At 42.3% G+C, this 21,839-nt stretch overlaps 1 protein-coding gene across 16 annotated transcripts in view; it reads right to left on the reverse strand.

The window, feature by feature from the left end:
* The window catches only part of LOC126470108 (ensconsin-like), a 406,217-nt gene that overhangs the window by 258,746 nt on the left and 125,632 nt on the right, over positions 1-21,839 (reverse strand). For 5 of the 16 annotated variants that reach the window (XM_050097695.1, XM_050097694.1, XM_050097710.1 and 2 more), the window contains exon 1: positions 17,379-17,582. The exons of 6 other annotated variants lie outside the window; for them this stretch is intronic. In XM_050097695.1, coding sequence (XP_049953652.1) covers positions 17,379-17,553 — 175 coding nt within the window. In that variant the 5' untranslated portion in view covers positions 17,554-17,582. Of the gene's footprint in view, positions 1-17,378; positions 17,584-21,839 lie in introns of those variants that run through there. 5 more of the 16 variants (XM_050097689.1, XM_050097688.1, XM_050097697.1 and 2 more) reach the window with 3 other exon arrangements.

The following is a 21,839-nucleotide window of genomic DNA, read 5'->3' on the forward strand; positions in this document are numbered from 1 at the left end:
GGAAGTGCAGCAGGCAGTTACGGAATTCTTCACGCAGCAGGACACGGCGTTTTGCCAGTCGGGTTTCTTCAACCTGCTGCGTCGATGGGATGATTGCCTTCATGCTCGCGGCGATTTTGCCTAATTGGCATACCGATTCTGAAGTGCAAGGCCTTAGAACGGAAACTTTCTGATCGCCCCCTTACACCACAGGTAGGGCGAAGTAACTGTACACAGTATTTAACTCGTTTGCAATACAACGAAACTTATTGAACATCTTACATGTTCTGAGAATAAACACCGTGCGACTTTGACTTTTAGATAGTTTATAATTCGTATTTGTAATTTAACGAACAAAACTATTTACAAATTACGTATGGTACGGACAATTTAAGGAAAGGACACCATCTATAATTATTGCCTAAGGATTACGAAGCTTCATGAATATAAGCGACCATTCCACGAATTTGTACTTTCAAATTTCGTATTTCTTTTGCACAGCTGCTAAAGGAGTGTTCTTCGACTACAGTTTGATGAATCGCTATAAATTCTATTCTGACGTGCTTTTTCCGAAAGTCCGAGATCATAATTTTTGTTAGCACAGTTGAAGAGAAACTACCACACAAACTTATTACATATTACTCAAGTCAGCACAAATAATAGAACTTTTGAGTGATGAGAGAATTTATGCAACAAACAAGATTGATGGAAAGGTTTCGCACACTGCCTATGAAATAAGCAATGCATGGTATTTTCAATACTGTGGGAATGGCCTTCCCAGAAGACAGTGGTCCTCTAAATCGAGAACTGTTTTCAGTTGTGGTACTCTCCATTACAAACATTCACAAAATATTTTTCGTAATTTTTATGGTTTAAAATTCCGTGAGCATGATAAATAATTTTTTTCTTCGCGCGCTTATTCAGGTTACCGTGAACACGAATCAGGATGTTTATTTCAACGTTCTCGATGAAAATACGTCGCCCCTTCCTCTACATCGTCATGATAAGCGTGTTGTCGACACTCTCCCCTTTAAAGATGACAACAGCTGTGTGAACAGGGCTGTACGCGTACAACCCCCTTCTGATGAACATTCAAGCGTAAAATCCTTGCGATCCATCGCACCCTCACGTTAAGCTAAGTGTGCGTGCAACTACTATTTATAGTACACACAATCCCTTAATACTGAAAATAGACGTAGAAAAATGCAGAAATATGTGCGCTTATTAGTGAAAGAGCATTTTCATCAAATTACCGTAAATGACAATTGTTGAATGAACACATTTTAACAAGTAAGCTAGCGTGATAAAATATCAGGAATATAAACATAATACCGGACGTCTAGTGTGGGCTGTAATTATCATAGGGCAGCGAAACTTAGTGGATGTGCCAGCGCGTTAATGCGGAACCTATTTACGCTGGAAAACAATTTAGTTCCAATCGCTACCACCAGGGAGGTGCAAATCTGGCGCTTTACACTGATTGTATAGCGGCATGACAACCACGCTGTCATCTGCCAAGTCATACAGTGAGTAAACAATATGGCTATCGATAAGAGAGACCGTGCGCTGTTAGTGAAACACTCTTATGCGAACGATGGTATTTAGGTATTTACAGTGCTGCATTGAGAGAATGTCACCGACTGTAAGGTCTGAGAAGAGCCCCGATGTCATTAAATGGATTAAAGAAGATGATAATGAAATTACAAAACACGGATGAGCCTGGTGTTGCACATGACGTTACTGTTTCTGTAACTGCCCATGCAGCACGTGCCCCGGATAGTGCTACTGCTCGTGCAGTGTCACGGAATTGGCCATTCCATGATCAATAGTACAGAAAGTTTACTGGTCTATTTTACACTAGTACCCGTACACGAACCTGACGGTGTACCTGAAACCTCACCGTTCTGAATCTGCTCTTCGTTTTCTGGCACGGATCCAAGTTGATGACATGTGACCGGGCAATATTCTGTGGAGTGACGAGGTACATTCTACACTACAGGGTGCAGTGAATACACAGAGCTGCTGAATGTGGGTACTGTTAAACCACGTGTTGAGCACGAAGAGCCATTACACTCGCCGAATGCGACTGCGTGGTGTGGATTCGCAAGCACCTTTGTCCTCGGTCCGTTCTTCAAAAAATGGCTCTGAGCACAATGGGACTTAACATCTGAGTCCCCTAGAACTTAGGACTACTTAAACCTAACTAACCTAAGACATCACACACATCCATGCCCGAGGTAGGATTCGGACCTGCGACCGCAGCGGTCGCGCGGTTCCAGACTAGAACCCCTCGGCCACACCGGCCGGCGGTCCGCTCTTCTTTGAAGAGAATACACACAGAGGGTCTGTCAGGTGTATCCTGACGTCCGCACGTTATTGAGACCTCTTTGTACAGCCTGTGATTCCTGCTTCGGAAGATCGCTACTGTGTGAAAACGACGGCTTTCATGCAAAATGGGGCAACACCTAATGTCGCTCGTCCAGTGAAAGATCTGCTTGTAACCTTCCAAGAACGTGTTATCTCCAGAGGTTTTCCAAATGCATGGCCTACAAGATCACCTAATCTGAATCCATGTGACTTTTAGCTCTGGGTATATCTGAAAGAACGCGTTTACCATGGACACGTTCGGTCTCTGCCGGACCTGGAGGCTGGTATACAGGAACACGTCGCTCAGATTCCACCGAAACAGCTGGGAGCAGCAGTTGATCACGTCGTTTTACGGATGCAACATCTCGACGACGTCTCCGGTGATCATATTGAACAAATTGTGTTCGCGGCTCTCAATAACTAAGTCATCATTATGCCTTTCTCACTTGTTTGACTTTTTCTGTCGACGTCCTGTTCCTAATCCATTACATATGGAAAGATATCTATGCGTCTTTCTTGCATTCACAGGGCCAGATTTGCAATTGTTGGTCAAAATTGGAACTAATTTTTTCGCAGCTTAAATCTGTTCCGAATAATGTATTAAAATATCTAGTAAGTTTAGCTGCCACAGGATAATTACAGGTCACACTGGACCTCTGCCAGTGGCTGCACTTTAATTACATCACATGTCATGCAAAAAACGAAAAAACAATAATTTTTGGTAACAATCTTCTGCAAAAATTGGCACTTTCTCTATGAACACTGGCATAAAGCGACTGGTAAGCGAAATCTAAATATTCCACATGTGAAGAAAACTCACACTACAACACTAATAACGTCTACGAAATCAGCTGATGGGCCGAAGCTAATAGAGAGATTGCATTTGAAAACACGGGCTGACAAAGCGCTTTTCATCGAGACAGAGAATTTCAACAGAGGAAACGGGAAGTCGGCAGGATAGAAACGCTCAAATGAAGCGTAGTACAGTCGGTGGCGAAACAAAGAGGTACATACTTTCCCCCAGAACTGGCGCAGAAGGGGGTAACACAGACCATCAGACCACTGATAGCCAGTTTGCCAGGAGCTGTCACTGAGTCGGCCATTAAAACAAGGAAAACACATTCATATTTCGGTATACTACTGGCTGCGAAAGTAGCAACACCCAGACGAATGGCTCACATAAATCCACACTTGGAGCAAATGCGAAATAGTGTGCGAGGATAAGTGATTAGATGGGAAAAATACGGCGTACACTTATGACCAGCAGCGTCCTTTCTTGTGTTATCGGAAAGGCTAGTACTATACCAAACGCACATGAGGATCATCAGATCTGTTAATCGCGGATTTTGATGACTCTTAAACATGTTGTAGAGGGACATGTCCTGAGTACTTGCCCAGTGACTTTTCATGTTACGGCCTCCAGTTTCCGAGAAAATCAATGTTGACGTCTTATGTGTAAATTCTATACGAGCAACGCCAAATGTGTTGCGACCGAGCGAGCATAGGGGACAGACTAAGGTTAACAACCACCGCACAGGCGGTACGGGTTAAAACCCTGCCTGTGTACCTTTTCGTTTTTTTTAATTACATCGTACAGAATATCATTAGATAGTATATACCATGCAAAATTATTCAATAATAGTATTTTTCACCGTAGTAACTTCATCAATAAACGAATCATTACAGCATACCTACCTCAAATATGTATTCCGTTTGTGGTTTGTTTTTAAAATTACAAATATTTCGACCGCTCCAAAGAGTTATGAACGATGGACAAAGTATTAACAGCTGCGTAAGGATTCCAGACACAGACGAAAGTACTCGGCCCTAATTTCGACCTCGATTATTTAATTAATATCGACCAAATAAGCTGCCAGTACCCATCGACGACAACAGATCCCCTGCCGTATAAAGAGCGAAAACAGATTTAAAAACGATTAGTCATTCTTCCACAGCAAAGTATTGTAACTGCGTATGCAAAGATAGTCCCGTACGTTTTCTTATGTTTGCAAGAACCATCCGGTAAATTTGGTTGGATTGTTCAAAAAAAGAGTTGGCGACTTAACTACTAATTTTTTTTAAAAAATGTAGTTGTGACCTGCATGAAATAGGTGAAGTTCACGAAACTGCTGCATGAAGAGTTTTAGAATCTGTCATTCTTCCGTACGTGGGGCAAGAGAAATTTCTTGACATTACTGATTCTTGGGGAGGGCAGACTGATCAGACAGCTTCTGATCAAATTTTTAAAGATGAAAGATAAGCGTGCGCCTGCACGGTAAAAAATATCCCCCCCCCCCCCCTCTCCTCCCGCACTTTACCAACCCAGCGATGTTTACATTTTTACAGGCGGGGTAAAATTTTCACGGAAACTATTCAAAATGCTCGTGTCTTGCTAAAGTCTAATAGAGAAATCTCTGAGAGAAGATTCCATAAAAACACATTCTTTAGTTCTGCATCAATTTAATGCACCAGCTTTCAGAGAAATGATGAAATACGAGTGGTTCGCACTGAAGTTGATCGAAGAAAGAACAATATCTTTGAATTTTACTGAACTGTGTTTTTTGGTTTCGCTTCTGAAAAATCCATGTGCCTGCAATGCAGCTGCTTTCATTACATGTGCATGGTGCTCTACAAATTTGTGTTTCGATTGCTTCTGCAACAAATACCAACGGAATACAGTTCTAGCACAGCAAACGATGTACGCAATGGCCAGTAGAACGATTCTGTAATCTATTCTGCAACAAACGGAATGCACATCTAAAAAAAGTTTGCTACATTAATTTATTGATTTATTAATGAAATTACATAGGCGAAAATGAATAATTTTACATATATTACTTCATGAAATTAACGATATTCCGTATGATGAAATTGAAAAACAAATATATATATAATATGGGCAGGATTTGAACCAGTACCACCAGCGTGGTAGCCCTGAACCTTAGCCCCTGCCCTACGCTCGCTTGGTCGTACCACATTTAACGTTATTGATATAGGAGGTACGCATAAAAATAGCCGTCGCCTGAAAAGTCGCGGGGCAGTTACAAAAGACATGTCCCTCTGCAACATACCTAAGATTCATCAAAATCCGCAATTAACAGGTCTAATGATCCCCTTGTTTGGCAGTGATGGAACGTGAATGCGTAAATGTTAAAGCGAGAGACTGTATTGCGAGTCGACATCAAAGAGCACAATATGCGAATTCGGCTGGTACAAGACATGTTGGTAAGGTTGTGACACGTGGCTCAGAGATGCCAGCAGTGACAAGTAAGTACTGGTCCACACAATGTAATCACTGCACGTGACAGTCGCCATTTTTGTCCATATGACCATAGACGACCTTACAACTTCCTCCAGTGTTGGTTTGACGCTAGAGAACTGCAACGTGAATAGGAGTGTTGATGGTTCGCCGCCGTCTGCGGCTGGAATGGTGGTACGGATGCCCTTGAGTTCATTGTTCAAAAACTAACGACGTCTAAAATTGCCATACGCATGTAGTCGCGTCGTCGGGAAGCTGAACAGCAAAATTCTGTGTTTTTGGGCGAAGCGCGCTACCAACTTGTCCTACAATAATGGCAGCATACGTGTTCCGTAATCTGAACAGCAACCGCTGCATTAGGAAGGCTTTAGCGCCAGAGATATTGTTATCCTTTAGGATATTCAAATTGGCATATTTCAGCAGGGCAACTTTCGGCAATATATCGCGAGCAATGTGCAGGCTTTCCTTGAAGGGCAACGGACAACAGTTTTGCCATAACGCAAACTTGGTTGACATAGCGTCTATCGAATGTCGGCATTTTTATCATGTTTCTCCACAAATCGTAATGAATGTTTTCTGGATTCACATGCAGATCTCGTAGAGGGAGATTTCCAGGGAACATATCCATGGTCTCTTTGAATGATCTAATTGTAGCTCCTGCGAGCTTCACACTATACTGAATTCTCAGGGTCAGAGATCATGAACAGGTTAAAAATTTCAATAATCTTGATCGCAATAAAAAATAAAATCATAATTTGCTAATTACCGGTTTCGGTGGACTAACAACCGTCCTCAGATCATATTCACTAATGAATCAGTACCTATGTGCAATGTTGGCCACAACACCAAAGTGTAACACAACGGCCGGCCGTGGTGGCCAAGCGGTTAAAGGCGCTACAGTCTGGAACCGCGCGGCCGCTACGATCGCGGGTTCGAATCCTGCCTCGGGCATGGATGTGTGTGATGTCCTTAGGTTAGTTAGGTTTAAGTAGTTCTAAGTTCTAGGGGACTGATGACCTTAGAAGTTAAGTCCCATAGTGCTCAGAGCCATTTGAACCATTTTTTGTAACACAACGTTATACTTAGTAACGACGGTGCTGTGGCCATATAGGTACAGATTCTTTAGAAAGCATACTCTGAGTATTGTTGTTAGTCAACCGAAACCGATATTCAGCAAGTAGTAATTTCACCTTTTATTGTGATCAAGATTATTAAAATACACTATTTAACAAATAGTATAGATAACTATCTTTTCACTCGACGATGTCAGGTTTGCAGATTATGCAGAAGTCTGTAATCTTAATCATATGTGTACTGCTATGAACCTAATCTGTTTTACAAAGACTTTTTGGACATAACTATGACGATAAATTTGCGTTCTAGCTGAAAAACTGGTGGCAAAGCCGACTGTGTGAAACAATTAAAGTCTATATTTTCATGAAAGTCATCAATCACAATAAACCAAGTTACGCACAAACCTTCCCCTAGATGAGACGAATACGAGGGATGTCCAGAAAGTAAGTTCCGATCGGTCGCGAAATGGAAACCACTGGGAAAATCCAGTAAAGCTTTGCACAGATGTGTTGGACAGTGTCTCTAGTACACCTGTCGATCGTGTCGCATCGCTCTTTTCAGTTTTGAGTGAACAGTGAGCACGTATAGATGCGTAGGGAATAGCGTCTGCCGCCAAGTATGATGACCTGGTTCGAGATTTCGCCTGTGTCATGCAGCCCACATAACACAACTGTAGAGCAGTTCCTTCTTCATGCCAATTCTCGGCCGCACACTGCAGGGGCAATGAAGACGCCCCTGCAGCTTTTCCGATGAGAAGTGTTTGATCACTCACAACACAGTCCGTAATTGGCACCCCCTGAGTCTCATCTCTGCTCACAAGAACCGCTGGCTATGAAGACAAAATTTTTCCACAGACAAAGAGCTGCAGACCAGTGCAGATGATTGGCCGAAAGCACAGGCGGCTGCTTTCTATGACAAGGATGTTGGAAAGTTGATAAAACACTACAACAACACTCGAAGTTGGTGCGGCGACTATGTAAAAAAGTAGGTGCAAGGTGTTCCACACAGTTGCAAATAAAATGTTTCTGATTTTCACTGTGGTTTCTATTTCGCGACCGATCGTAACTTACTTTCTGGACAACCCTCGTGTCTGTCACTGGAGAATTATTCACCCAAGTACAAAAAAATGGTTCAAATGGCTCTGAGCACTAAGTGACTTAACATCTATGGTCATCAATCCCCTAGAACTTAGAACTACTTAAACCTAACTAACCTAAGGACAGCACACAACACCCAGTCATCACGCACCCAAGTACAGTCCCACACGAATATACAATACAAGGTGTCTTTTCTAAGAGTCGTCAGGTGCATTTTCTCTGGCGTTTCGGCACATATTTGCAATTTACCTTGCACAGCGCTTATTTGCTGCATTTATGTCTTGAAGATGGCAGCGTGTGCTCCGGACAAAAGATCGGCGATCGTCGACGACGTCACCGACTGCATTACCGTACGTTATTTGAACATTTGCAAACAAATACTGCTCATCACGTCTTTCATGCAACGCCCAGTGTCGTCGGAAAGCGTCGGTCTGTCCCTCTTTACATTTATTAAAACGGAATTTTACGTGCCCATTCGGTAGAGCGGTCCCAGATTAGTTTAGTGTGGTATTCGTACACGTATTAATAGGATCAGTAAAACACGTAGAATAACCAGTACATCAGCAACGACAGCACCGCTTTGGCCCTGGCCCACGCTGGCTGCTACCGTTAAACAGCAGCTGGAGTACTGGTTATTCTTCGCGTTTTACTGTCCCTGTTAATACATACGGATAAAACAAATGTCGCATTAGACTAATTTGAGACTGCTCTATCGAATGAGCACGTAAAACTCCACTGTAAAAATAATTTTGTTACTAGAAACAAAACCATGTTTCCCGTCAGATGAAAGACGTGATGAGCACTATTTGTTTGGACTGAATTCAGCTACACGTGGCAATAATGAAATTTCAAGTATCTGCCTTAACGCCAGAGAAACTGCGGCTGACGACTCTTAGAAGAGACACACGGTATATATAAGATCAGTATTGCTTTCTCCAAAGCGGAAAATATACGGTCAGGCGGATTAGGATGCGAATTTCATCCCGGCGATCTCTCTATTGCCTCTCAAAAGGTTTCTATCAATAGCCAGGTCGTTAATTTGTACAGATGATATGTGACTGTGGTCTCATCGTAAGTGGACAACCACATCTCATCAAGGCTGGCTGGCTGATTTGCGGGAGGGGACCGAACAGCCACGTCATCGGTCCCATGGCTTTAGGGAAGGATCGGGAAGGAAATCGGCCGTGCCCTTTCAAAGGAACCATCCCGGCATTTGCCTGAGGCAACTTAGGACAATAACGGAAAACCTAAATCAGGATGGTCGGACGCGGGTTTGAACCTTCGTCATCACGAATGCTAGTTCAGTGTGCTAACCACTGCGCCACCTCGCTAGGTACTCATAAAGGCAGAGCTGACTTCATCCTAACGGAAACGCTGCATACGATATAATGAACCTAATTATTCCGATAAGTTCACGGTATGGGACAACAGTATCATTGTTGCCGTACAAAACGAAGAAGGAAGCTTACAGTCTAACGTACCGTCGGCGACGACGTCCATTACAAATGATGCATTAACGAGGATGGGGCAGGAAACTGGCCGCCGTCTTTATATAGGAACCGCCCAAGAATTCGCCTGAAGTGACTCAAAAGCACCGGAGGAAACGTGACCAAACGAGCGTTTTAACCCCAGTTCTCTCGAATATGAGTTTAGCGCACTTAGAAAAAATCAGTTGTTCAGTTCACAAATCACAGCATTTCTGGAAAAAAAATCAACAAAAACACTTGCATATAGTTAGAAAACTAGCCTGCCCGCAGTAGGATATCGCCGTCAGACATGCTACAGCGCAGGCGCAGCAGTGTGTTAAGAATGTTCGGCGACGCCCATCCGAATAGCGTCCTCCAGAGCTTCCTGTGATAAATGCAAGCCAATGCCGTGACAACCCCTTGCTACGGAGAAAGAGCAGCGACGATGTGCAGCATACGATTCGGTATTATTGCGGCTAACAACTACTACATGTTGAGAGGCATGCGGCATGTAGATACCCAGGTCAGGCCTCGGTCACCAAAAGGCCGACAGGATATCCGGAGAACGGAACGCGAACGTGACCGCTTTACAATCGCTTCCGTGTCGAAGCCAAAAATGAACTCAATAACTTACCCAGCCGCAAAAATCGCAGGGACATACATTTGCCGTCGTGTTTGGGCACGGGAAACGGTAGCTTTAAACAATACCATCTTAAGTTTCCCTGCTACAACAGGTCGAGTTAACAATTCGTCATTCTTCAGAAAACTGCTGTAATGACTTATTCTAAAACTCGCGAATCTCATAAAAAGCAGAAGGGATGTAATACTTCAAAAAAGCTAAAGTAGGAAACGCTGAGGGCTGTTCAACAGATCAGTTACGGCACTTGCTTATTTCTATGTGGTTTAGAGCTAATGCAAACCTGACACAACTAGTAATGGAAATACAGCGTACAACGCTTAACCGAAAGAAACAGAGAACCACGACAAAAATAATGAAATTGAGAAAAATTAATGATAAAACATAATAAAAACAAGAAAAAAGCTAATCAACAAAACTCACATTACCAGTTTTCACTCTGTCCTAAGAAATGGACACAATGGCATAGAAAGAAAATTCAGCATCTAATAACCACAAATAACGGGATGAATAGCCACATTATTAGGAACACGTGTGCAGAGAAGAAAACCAAGTTATAAAGAGCGGCAAAAGCGGTTTACCTGTGAAGTATGAAAGCACAGACAATCGCTCATTACAGTCGACAATTCTGACTAGCACGCATTAACATCTGAATTTAATGTGTTGGTTGCAGGAAAACAGTCTGCAGTAAAATACTAAACAAAGCCAATGAATGAAAGAAATATTTTGTATAAATTGAGAAATTGTATCATACTAGGCTCGAATCGAGATTTCTTGAGCTTCGGGAGCAGTCGTCTTAACTATCAGGCTATCTGAGCACGCCTCCAAGCCTGACTCAAACTTTCATAGTTACTGATGTTTCTACCTTCGATTTGTGGCTCCTTGTTACAGTTGCTGTCACAGCGTGTTTAGGCAGCACTGAATGAGACGCACGTCACAGGACAAAACATAAGACACGAGAAACTTTATTGTATATGTATGCAACCAGCTCACTCACTACAATAGAAAGTTTTAAGATGACGCTTGCTTTGTTTCTATCGAAATTGTAACTTTTAGTACTTGACTGGTGATGCTAGACAACATGGAGGATTTACAGAGGGTCTTACGCAAAGCAATTTCTTATTATTTTAAATCTTGGAATACAGTGCCGTTCTGTAGGAAAGAAGGATTTCACGTTCTGCCAAAGTCATTACTGACGGAGTGTCAGTTCAGATGAACGTCGATGGAGGAGATGGACGTCGATGGAGGCGGAAACCAGTTAAGGCATTCTTTAAGCAAGCATATTAGTATTCGTGGCGAATAATTTAGGGAAAGTGTAAAGTGTCTAAGGATGGTTGATCAGGTTTAGGAACCTTAGGACTCCTAAACGTCTGGTGTATTAGCCACCACAGCGAAAATAAATGACGGTGCTCCTTTAAGACAGTAAGATTTTCTTCAGTAGCGGTACTGATTTCCATCTGCGAAACGCCGGCCGCGGTGGTCTAGCGGGTCTAGGCGCTCAGTCCGGAGCCGCGCGACTGCTACGGTCGCAGGTTCGAATCCTGCGTCGGGCATGGATGTGTGTGATGTTCTTAGGTTAGTTAGGTTTAAGTAGTTCTAAGTTCTAGGGGACTGATGACCATAGATGTTAAGTCCCATAGTGCTCAGAGCCATCGGCGAAACACTGAAACTGTTAGCGAGTACGCTCATGTAGACAAAATAAATAAGCCTACGATATATTATAAATTACTGCATACGTTAAAGACACCGTTATTCAACTTCACACCTGCGTGCTCAAAATGAAATTAAAGATTATGACAACTCGAGATCAAATGGTTTAACTAGAAATTTAATTTTCTTCGTTTCTTTGACAATGCTTCAAGTACATTTGGTATTTTCACAAACCCCTTCTCCGGGCGTCAGGTTGTGTCATGTCGTTTAAAAATTACAACTATAAATTTGCCGTCTCGTAGAATTCCTAAACTCTTTTTTTCTTTCCTTTTATGTTTTCATTACATGAGTAGTAAGAGACAGGATTTTTTAAAAAAGATCTACAATGAAGAAATTGTTGAGGCAGGAACGAGAATAACAGCACAAATGACTACAGCCTGTGGGGCCACTAATATAAAGAAAGAAACAAAAATCTTGACTGATGCTTTGCGCGCTGCTAGTGTAGGCAAAGGTTGGTGCCTGACACATTGTACTGGCGTGGAATTCAGGTGGCTGGTAGTGGCACGCAAAGAACCCGCAGAAGGAGAAGAAACTGCGGGCACAATGCGCGCCGCTGGCGGCAGTGACGGGAGCTGGCCGAGGTCCGTTATCCGTTGCCGGCCGCCAGCGCCGCACTCAAGGACCACGGTACACCGTGCGCTGGCTAACAAAAATTGTGCACAAGTAACTGACTCCCCTTACAGCAGCGGTACACGGGTACTCTCATCAGATACGTTGATTCCGCGGGCCGTAATCGCCAGGAGTCTTGTTCAAATTCCTAGTCAGCCATTCTGATGACTCTTTTTCTTTAATTTTCTTCAAGCACTCCTATGTGAGTGTCAATACAGTATAGTACAACACAGGCATATTGGGCGGCGGGGAAGGGGCAATTTTTTCTCATCACTGTTGAAACTGCTAGCTGTCTAACGCCTTTATCGACAACCGGAAACTTAACTCAAGTTTGCATACAATACATGTGATTTTAACTATATCAGGATTCACGCAACATACAACCTTTCCCTGTGTGTGTGTGTGCCGGCCGAAGTGGCCCTGCGGTTAAAGGCGCTGCAGTCTAGAACCGCAAGACCGCTACGGTCGCAGGTTCGAATCCTGCCTCGGGCATGGATGTTTGTGATGTCCTTAGGTTAGTTAGGTTTAACTAGTTCTAAGTTCTAGGTGGCCGATGACCTCAGAAGTTAAGTCCCACAGTGCTCAGAGCCATTTGAACCAGTTTTGAACTTCAGTTTCAAAGCTAGATACTTCAAGTTTTCACGAAACTGATTCTCATTTCAGGTACCATCGGAAAACGTAGTAAAATACAAATGTGACTTCCCGGTATCCTGGTTCCCTGGTGAGGATCACGTATAGATTTTTACACTGCCACGTTCCATCTCCAGCTACAGCACTGTGAGTATTGTGAAACAACGGCTGCAGCAAGACACATAAGAATACTGCGTGACAATTCTGATAAGGAACAACTGCAGGTTCTTTACCAAACACACACAAAGGACAGTATAGTGAAAACTTTCGGCCTTGTTTCTCATACCCACCGAAACTACACCTTCTGAGAATAAAGCACCGACTCAGAGCGTAATCACTTCGCTTAACGATAGCAGTATGCCGTATAGTGACAACGTTATTTGCTAGTACAAAGAAGTTATCTCTTGCGACCTGGAGAACAAGCGCTAACTGTTCCTTGTGTAGCTAGTGTTAGGTTAATGTGCCCTTCGCTAAACAGTTTGCTTCCTTTCCCGTCCAACAAAGATTTCTCCTATTTTTGCACCAGTAAGGAAAACTATTGCAAAAGAGAAGCTAAAATTTATACAGGGAGAGATCGGTATCCAATATACGAAAAAAGTCCTCTAACCACGTCGAAAAGTATTCGAGCCGTCAAAATGCATATCGAGACGCCGTTACAGAACAGCAGACGGATGCTGTGACAATTTCCTGTTGTGCAACTGTGCGCCGTCACACGCCAGCAGGAGGAGAAATCTTGACAGGCAGTGCCGCGTGAAGGAGGTACCGGCGAAAAGTTGCCTGCAAACCAGCCTGCAGGGGGCGGAGCTAGCCAAGGCCGGTGACCAGCGTTCCCGCACCAGACTTCATTGCATTCGGATGAGTATCTTCACTGTCCTGTAGGCCAGCCGACTCACCATTTATTCCCTCAAACTGAAGCCCTGTCATTAAAAAGTTAGAGGTTCTCCCCCTTCCGCTGTGAGCAGGTATGTACTTCTGGTCTTCGTTTTCACTTTAGAAGCAGCAGTCAAGGACGATTCCTCTCACTGGAAACATCAGGGAATAGCCGAATAAGGAGATTTAGCGGAACAAAGACTTGGCGGGAGACTGCAAAGTAAGTCTGCAATACTGCCAGCAGGTAGCCCCGATTATTGATGTTATTGGATGGCTTCATGAAGTGAAAATACGAGTGCAGTGATTACTTTTCCAAATTAGCGTCAGCTCAGTGTTTAGCTAGACCAGAATAAAATTTACACGTCTCTAAATCTAAAAGAGTCATTTAGATACACCAATTGAACTCATTTGCAACTATAAAATTATACCAGTCTAAAACCATTTATATCTACGGAAACTCGTTATAACTTCGAACTCTGGATACTCATTATACGCTTGTACCTTTGTTCTTTCCCCAATCTGAGATCATCACTGGCGTATAAGCGCAGTGACAACTATCCTAAAAAGATTATTTAGAAACTGTTTTTCAATCTCCACCACCAAAAATGTGCCTTTATCGCATCACGCTGTTTAGGTTTCCATTATTCAAAGGACGACATGCATACCGAAACTGTTTTGGGTTACCGAGAGCGGTGGCGCAGTGGTAAGGATTCGGGAGGACGGCAGATTAAATTTCCCTCCGGTCATCCAGATTTAGGCTTCCCCACATTATTTAAGGCAAGAACCTAGGTCGTTCCTTTAGAAAGAACACAGCGAAGTTACTCCCATATATATCTCCAATCCGAGTTTGAACTGGATCCCGAATTACCTCGTCGTCAACGGGGCGTTAAATCTTCCTCCCTTTGTTGTAGGTTACCACAGTATCAACGTAAGAAGTAAATGATAGTAAAAATGCAAACAAAACTCTCCCAGCGTCCGCCAGGCGCTACGGACAAAGCCGGTCTGTGGTTCCCGTTAAGCGGCGACGACTCACCGCGCAATAATGTCACTACAACGCCCCGGTCCGAGAACCCTGCTGGCGGGCAGCTGACACACAGCACCAATAACCTTGCTTTCTGTACGCAGTTTTCTGGAATAATGAACCATGAGAACATGACAGTTATAAAAGCTCTTGGCAGCCAGTTCGTCGAGGCTAGACAAAGCTTTATATCCATATCTCAGCTACACCAAACTATTAACACGAAATATTTAGTTACCAAAAACAGACAATTTTTTTATACTCACTACCGGAGTATGATCTGCTTATCGTAATCTCCAAATTTCATCTAGCGACAGCGTAACAAAAAAGAGGGAACGGAACTATGAATGCTGTGTGTGTGTGTGTGTGTGTGTGTGTGTGTGTGTGTGTGTGTGTGTGTGTGTGTGTGTGTACTAACAAATAAAGCAATAGTGAATAGCTTTAGCATTGCCTACTGATGCAAATTAAATTTGAAAAGTCTCGTATTCATGCAAAGGTTCCTGCCTCTAGTTGTTTCTCTCTCTGTTAGAGCACAAGCTAAGCTGCATAAGGATGCAATACAGATTCGGTCGGTGACCCACTGACGAAAGCATTTCGATACAGGTATTACACCGTTCAACCATGGATTGAACGCTGTTCTTTCTGAAAAACATAAAATGTTTCAAGCACAGTGTAATCTTATTCTATTACACTTGTTTCTGGTAAAACCGTTGGACTACTGCTGCTCACACCGATTGTGTATAATATGCAGCTCTGAAAGAAAAAAAACTTTCACTGATACGTTTGCACAATTAACTCCACAGAGAATAAGTCTTTGTAATCTTTCCCCTTGTCTATCTTTAAATACGCATTTTTCAAAGTGAGAAAACGTATGGGGAAAAAGGGTACGAGTCTGGAAAAGCGCTAATAAACGAATCATTTGCTGTTGGGAGGTTAGAAGGACGTAGCTTAAATTCCCTGGTACATATCTGGGATGGTAAATCGTTGACATAGGGATACTTGATCGGTGTCAACACTACAATATCGCAAATATCAATGGATAAAGAGAGAGAGATACGATCGTTGAGGTAAACTATTGAAGAATTGTCTGATTTCACTGTGCAACATAACGTCAGTGTTATTATTATTATTATTATTATTAATGAATACAATGTTAGTTGTCGTTCAATGGATAACTCGAATAAAATTACGCATAGTCCCGCTTTTTAAAAGCAAATATTAAGCTTTGGAAACCTCGAAGAACCCAACCATCAGTCGATTAGTACGCTGCCGCTTCTATTTAAGCGTAACTATGTTTCTCTTTTCATCTTTGTTCTCTTTTCTTAACTTCTCAGGACAGTTCGTTTGCCTGCATGAAAAACCTCTGCATAGATATTTGAGATGTTTGATGTTGTCTTATCATACCACTGGCTTGTTAAGTTTTAAACAGTTCCTCTAGATCTGTTCTTTTTTCCATTGTTCCCGAATTTTTCGTCGAAAAAGAAAAAAAAACACCTCAGCAAGATGACTAGACGTTTACCGTGGTAGGAATCCAGGATCTGATTTTATGCGGTTCCTTTTATTGCTTCTATTACTAGTGCACTATCGCAAAATACTCCCAAGCATCCGGCATCCCTGTCGAAAGCTAAGGTATAGCAACCATACACTCACACCTTTCCAAATACATATCACGCATGACATACTTAAACTTGTGTGCTATGAAAGTTGACATGTATAGTACTTTTTGCCAAACAGATAAGATATTAATATTCTCTTTTCTTTATTTTGACTGATGCCAATCATCGCTCGAAACTCCATATTTTCCCGTGCAGTTGACAGAAGATAACGACATTTGGTCAACACAGTCATGTTCAGTTCACACAAACATTCTTAAATTATTATATGAATCTTGTTTCTATGTTAGAGGTGTTGGCAAAGACTGGATTTACTGGTTTCATTTCTTTCGCGCACGCGCATAGAAAAAGTCAATTATTATACTACCTCTAACTGCACAATTTTTATAGAATGATATCTGCCAAGGTTACTTGTTCGTTCTGTGAAACACGACTGCTGTTAGTATTGCGAACACTACTGTGCATCTCGGCGACAGTTAGCACTTTCAGTGTCACGCACTACGCATCTGAGCTAAAAAGGAAGTTAAATTACCGCTAATACGGTCATATGCGCATTTGCCAGTCTGCTAAGTTTGTCATTCGTAGCTGGGCATACAAGAAGCGCTATAGCGTTCGTAACTGCTATGTAAGCATTTACATCCTTGTAAAATAAGTAGATTTTAAATGAGAAATATAACTGTACTAACTGTGTACACTCACGTGGGCAAAAGAGAAATCCCGAGACGTTTTCACAGCTTAGGAAAATAAAAACTCCTAAATGTACAAATAATAATCGAAGAAGCAATAAACGTCATCCTTCTGCTTTATGGAAATGGCTTCGTCTATAATGAAAATTTAAACTTTGTTCGTTTTTTTACCGTTACTGATACGTGAAAAGCGCGTAATTATGTGTAACAATTACGTACATATGTATACTCAATAAATCTTACAAGCAGTAATGAAACCGTCACCCGGAGAGCCGCGACGATAAATTGCACAAAGGAGCAGACGACGCACGAAGGTTCGTTATCGCGTGTTAGTCAACAGAGAGAATGTTGGCACACACTCACAGAGCCAGACGTTACCCTGGGGCGCCGAGTGCAGCACGCGCACGCTGAAGTCGAGCCCCGCCAAGTCCTGTTGCAGACGGCCACTGTCCATGGCGAGCGCCCTCTCTGGCAGGAGGAACAGGTGGTCTATGCCCTCCTGCGGGCCCGGCTTGCGCCTCGCAGCCGCCTTCAGCATGGCGCGAGGGCACTCATTATCGCAGACTGGCCGCTCGCCGCTGCAGCCAGCTCACGGCGGCGTCCAGCCCGGAACCTAGCTCACCGACGCCAGCCGACAGCTACCGACAACAGCCGAACAGGCAGCGCTACTTTTCGAATACAGTGAGAGGTACAGAACGCTGATCCTGCATTCGGTCTCGATGCGGAGCACAATTTCTCTCCAGCGCGCGTCAACGTATAGCACTTGATCCACGTAACGATGACTCACACAATTAAATAATAGGATTTGGAGGCGGCACCGACTGAGACACTAAAGTAAATTAATTAATTGGGTTCATCTAAAAGATTTGAGACTAGATCTGTACTGTTGGCAACAACAAAAATCTAGATCGTGTACAGCTGCGCAATAAATAAATTTAATTCTAAAAATTTGCGAGGGGAAGTCTTGAAATGTTAACTATCACCCTGAAAAATAAAATTACTTTTTTGTTAGCTTTCCTGGTATACACTGAAATATCCTCGAGACAGCACGGCAACCCGTCACTAGGGGAGCCAAAACAAAATGGTGAAGACCATCAGCACTTTGCAACTAAAACTTTGTAACTGCCCTTCTTGCATAACTCAGAATAAAGAAGTCTAGATCTTTTTTCTCATTGCAGTCTTACAAGAAGAAACCCCATATAATTCAGAAATGGTGGGTGAAAATCACTCAGTCATTCCTTCAGTCTAGATGAACGGCGCGAATACTGAAACACTTTCAGATTACTACGAGTAGTAGTGTAACACGGAAGGTACAGATATTTAAGACAGAGGTGTGGTACTGGCTTCTCTACATGCAGCTAAGATTTTTTGAAAAGTTGGTGGAAGAAACATAATGAGGATATTTTAAACTTATTGACATGGGAGACCTCAACTTGGACAAATCCAACTCTGATTTTAAGTTTGGCCAGCGTGCTCACGTTCTTCCTCGTTTCACACATTCTCTTCGGGATAACTCGTGAACACGTTCTTGAATACAGTTGCCGTCTCTAAAATTTTGTTATCTTCATTCATATTCCAGTGACGTCGGTATCAACATTAATCTCACCGCCAAGGGAATTCGCAACAGAATCTCTTCTAACGTACGCATAAAAGAGCGTGCAACACCATCCCAATACTAACATTAAAATAATAGTATAACTGCGAAGCAGGAAGCAATTTAGTGGGCGGTTTGATATCCGGAAACAGCCCGCGCTAAAAAGGTACCAAACGCCAGAAATATGCTCAATCTGTCCTTTGCCCCTTTCCAGGCAGAAAACAAAACGAAATACGACTTCATAAGACGACTCTTTCATTTAAATATTCTCGATAGCATATACGTATTTGGAGGAGTGTTTTGTTCGCTTTCTGCTTTGAAAATTGAAAGTAAACTTCACACATTTCGTTGCCAAAGAGAAAAAAGGAGTGACAATGTGATGAGGAATAATTTGCTGAGACAATAAGAAACCTGTCACTGGTACGACTGAATAAAAACGCATTAGAGGGAAAATTCGTCAACTTGGAGGTAATGAAACAATTATTTAAATCTTCAACTAAATCCTTCAAGTTCTTGAGTCATAAGAAACAATGCTCAGAATATTATTTTCTTCGTCTAAAACAGTACGATGAGACACATTGCGTATCCCTGAAATGCTAGTTGCGTTAGTTAGCGCTAGTTGCGTTAGTTAGCGAAAATGGGATAGCGTTGCAAGGGATAAATTCGCAGTATCTAATATTGCCAGATGTTCTACTAAAGCAGCCACCGTTCGAAGATACGGAAACCAGAGTCCAGGTGGTTTAAATTAGAGTCGCTTAACGTTGCAAAGTGTTCATTGCAAGGCATTTCACGCCAGTGAGTTGTGGGCCGGAGAAAAAGAAAGGAGGTCAATCCTGCTCAGTGGTTTTTGCAAAAGCTAGTAACTATAGACATCTCGTGTGTAGTCTATTAATTTTTGGCCTTGTTAGAACTTCCTTATTCACAAAGAACAAATTGTGATAGAATACAAGGTGATTTTGCTAAAAGTACTTTCCAGTAAGTTATCTCGTGCATGTCGGAGAGAAAATATATCGTCGAAGATTTTACAACACATTTTCATTCAATAGTGGTGTTAGTGACAAGCACTGACAAACATATCGCAAAATTCATTACGCCAGTGACAGAACAGGGGAGTGGCAGGAGCAAACGTAACTGCAGGAACAGTCGTAACGTTCGCCAATTGTTGAAGATACAGCAGAACATGTATGTCACATTTCACGCTACGCCATGCGCCACCTTGAGATAAGCAATGTATACCCTTAAACAAGTCAGCATTATGCAACGTGTCGAGTAAGTACTATCGCTGTAAATTATGCACAATAGTAAAACTTACCGAGAACGAAATCTTAAAAAGGGGTTTCTCGTAAGCCCCGGAAAATCACCATTTCCATTGCGTCCGTAAATTGCATATAACTACTTTAAGCATCTTAAATGCAAACTTTCTTAAATCTGATGCCATAAATTTCTTAAAGAGGAAATTTAATACTATACAGCACTATGCAATGGTCGTATCAGCTCATGCAGGTACAAAAGTAACAGTCCAATGTAGATTGCGATTTTACAGAGGATTATATGACAAATCAAAGTGAAAACAGTTTTGGAATACAACAGGCGAACGAGGGACGTGAAAATCAGCTTTAGAAAGTCTCCCACAGAGGCAGCGATTTACCGCCATCCAAAGCACTACAAGAAAGTTCGCCGTAACCGTCAGTAATTACTGCAGAGCCAACAAGCCAACACATTACGGTACAGTGACCGCGTTCTGCTCTACTTTTTGGGACGTTTTCATTAATTTCGCGATAGAAAGACCGAGTCATAAGCTTTAATGAGTGCCGTCCGCAGCAGCACCCATGCTGCACAATATACGTTCATTAAGATAAGCACGGTGCGCAGGCGCCGAAGAACAGCACCGACCGTGTCATTAACGTCAAATAAAGACGTTCAGAGCAGGTGCTAGGTATACGGCACAGCAACGCGTATAACACTACATCCTCTTCATACTGTCAACGTTTAATGTCTGCGCCATTGGACGCGAAGCGTTTATGCCGGGCCTCGAAGCTTTTCTTGGTGTGATAAGTGTTAAAATGGCTTTCTCGATACAATTACGACATAAATAATATCATAATAATGTTGTCACCTAGTCGTAGTCGCAACATTTGTATTTAAATATACGACCATATACCAAAATAAATATCTCCTTACGAAAAGGAGCCCCACAAGCAGATATGATTCTAGCGTAAGACAACAATTCCCTGTCCGTTTCTATGATTCAGCATGGATTGCATTATGCTCAAATTCCGACCTGAGTAATATATTGATCAGTTACAGAAGTGAACGAGTACCCTGAGTTAAACACGTCACATTTTTAAATGGCGCTTCCTAATTAGTATATTGTGTAAAGATACATGATTTCTTACACTTATATGACCACAGAACAAAGTGATCTAACAGCTTACTACTAAAGTAGACTTTTTCTTGAGACTCCAATATTTTTATTGCTATTTTTATTGTTACGTTAGTTCCATCACTTCAGCGTATGTAAAGTAATTCATCAGTTACTATGATATATGTCCTTCAATTAGCACAACATTTCAATGAAACTGCAAAATTTGTTGAGCTTACAACTTTTAATTTCTGAAAATGTAAGTAAGGTTACTGTAGCACATCTCGTACCATATGAAATGTCGTATTTCACAACAGTAACACCACATTAAACTATAACGTGAAGATGAGGAACTGCTAATGATATAAAAGGCTGGGGTACCATTTCACCCCGTACCTTTCTTCTGTCGATGAAGTACTGTTTCATATAATCTCATAGTTAAACCTTACCCCGGCCACAAAATGCAAGTAGTGGTTCAAAAATCTTAGGTGAGTGTCGCAAAACTGAGTTAGTAGGGAACCAAATAGGACAGTCAAATCTGAAAGAGAGCGCCTTGCACTATTAAACTTGCGTTAGTATTGCATGGGTTTTGGTGAGGCACTGTAACTTCAGTGCCGTTAAACATTTTATGCGGCTTAAACTGAAGGTTAGTCCTTTTACACAATTCATGCACCAGAGTTTTATAAGCAGTAACCGTCATACTCTGCCAGTACTAACAGCACATTACTTAACCCTTTCCTGCCCGAGCAGACTTAAAAGACCATTCACTCTCTAGAGTCACAAAGCAGCATGTAGTTGAATTCACGCAATCAAATCCTGTCTGAACGTTTGTGCACCTCTGTAGGAAACTCTTTGGCCGTGGTAATCC

The sequence above is a fragment of the Schistocerca serialis genome, chromosome 3 (assembly GCF_023864345.2).
Source record: "Schistocerca serialis cubense isolate TAMUIC-IGC-003099 chromosome 3, iqSchSeri2.2, whole genome shotgun sequence".
NCBI lineage: Eukaryota > Metazoa > Arthropoda > Insecta > Orthoptera > Acrididae > Schistocerca > Schistocerca serialis.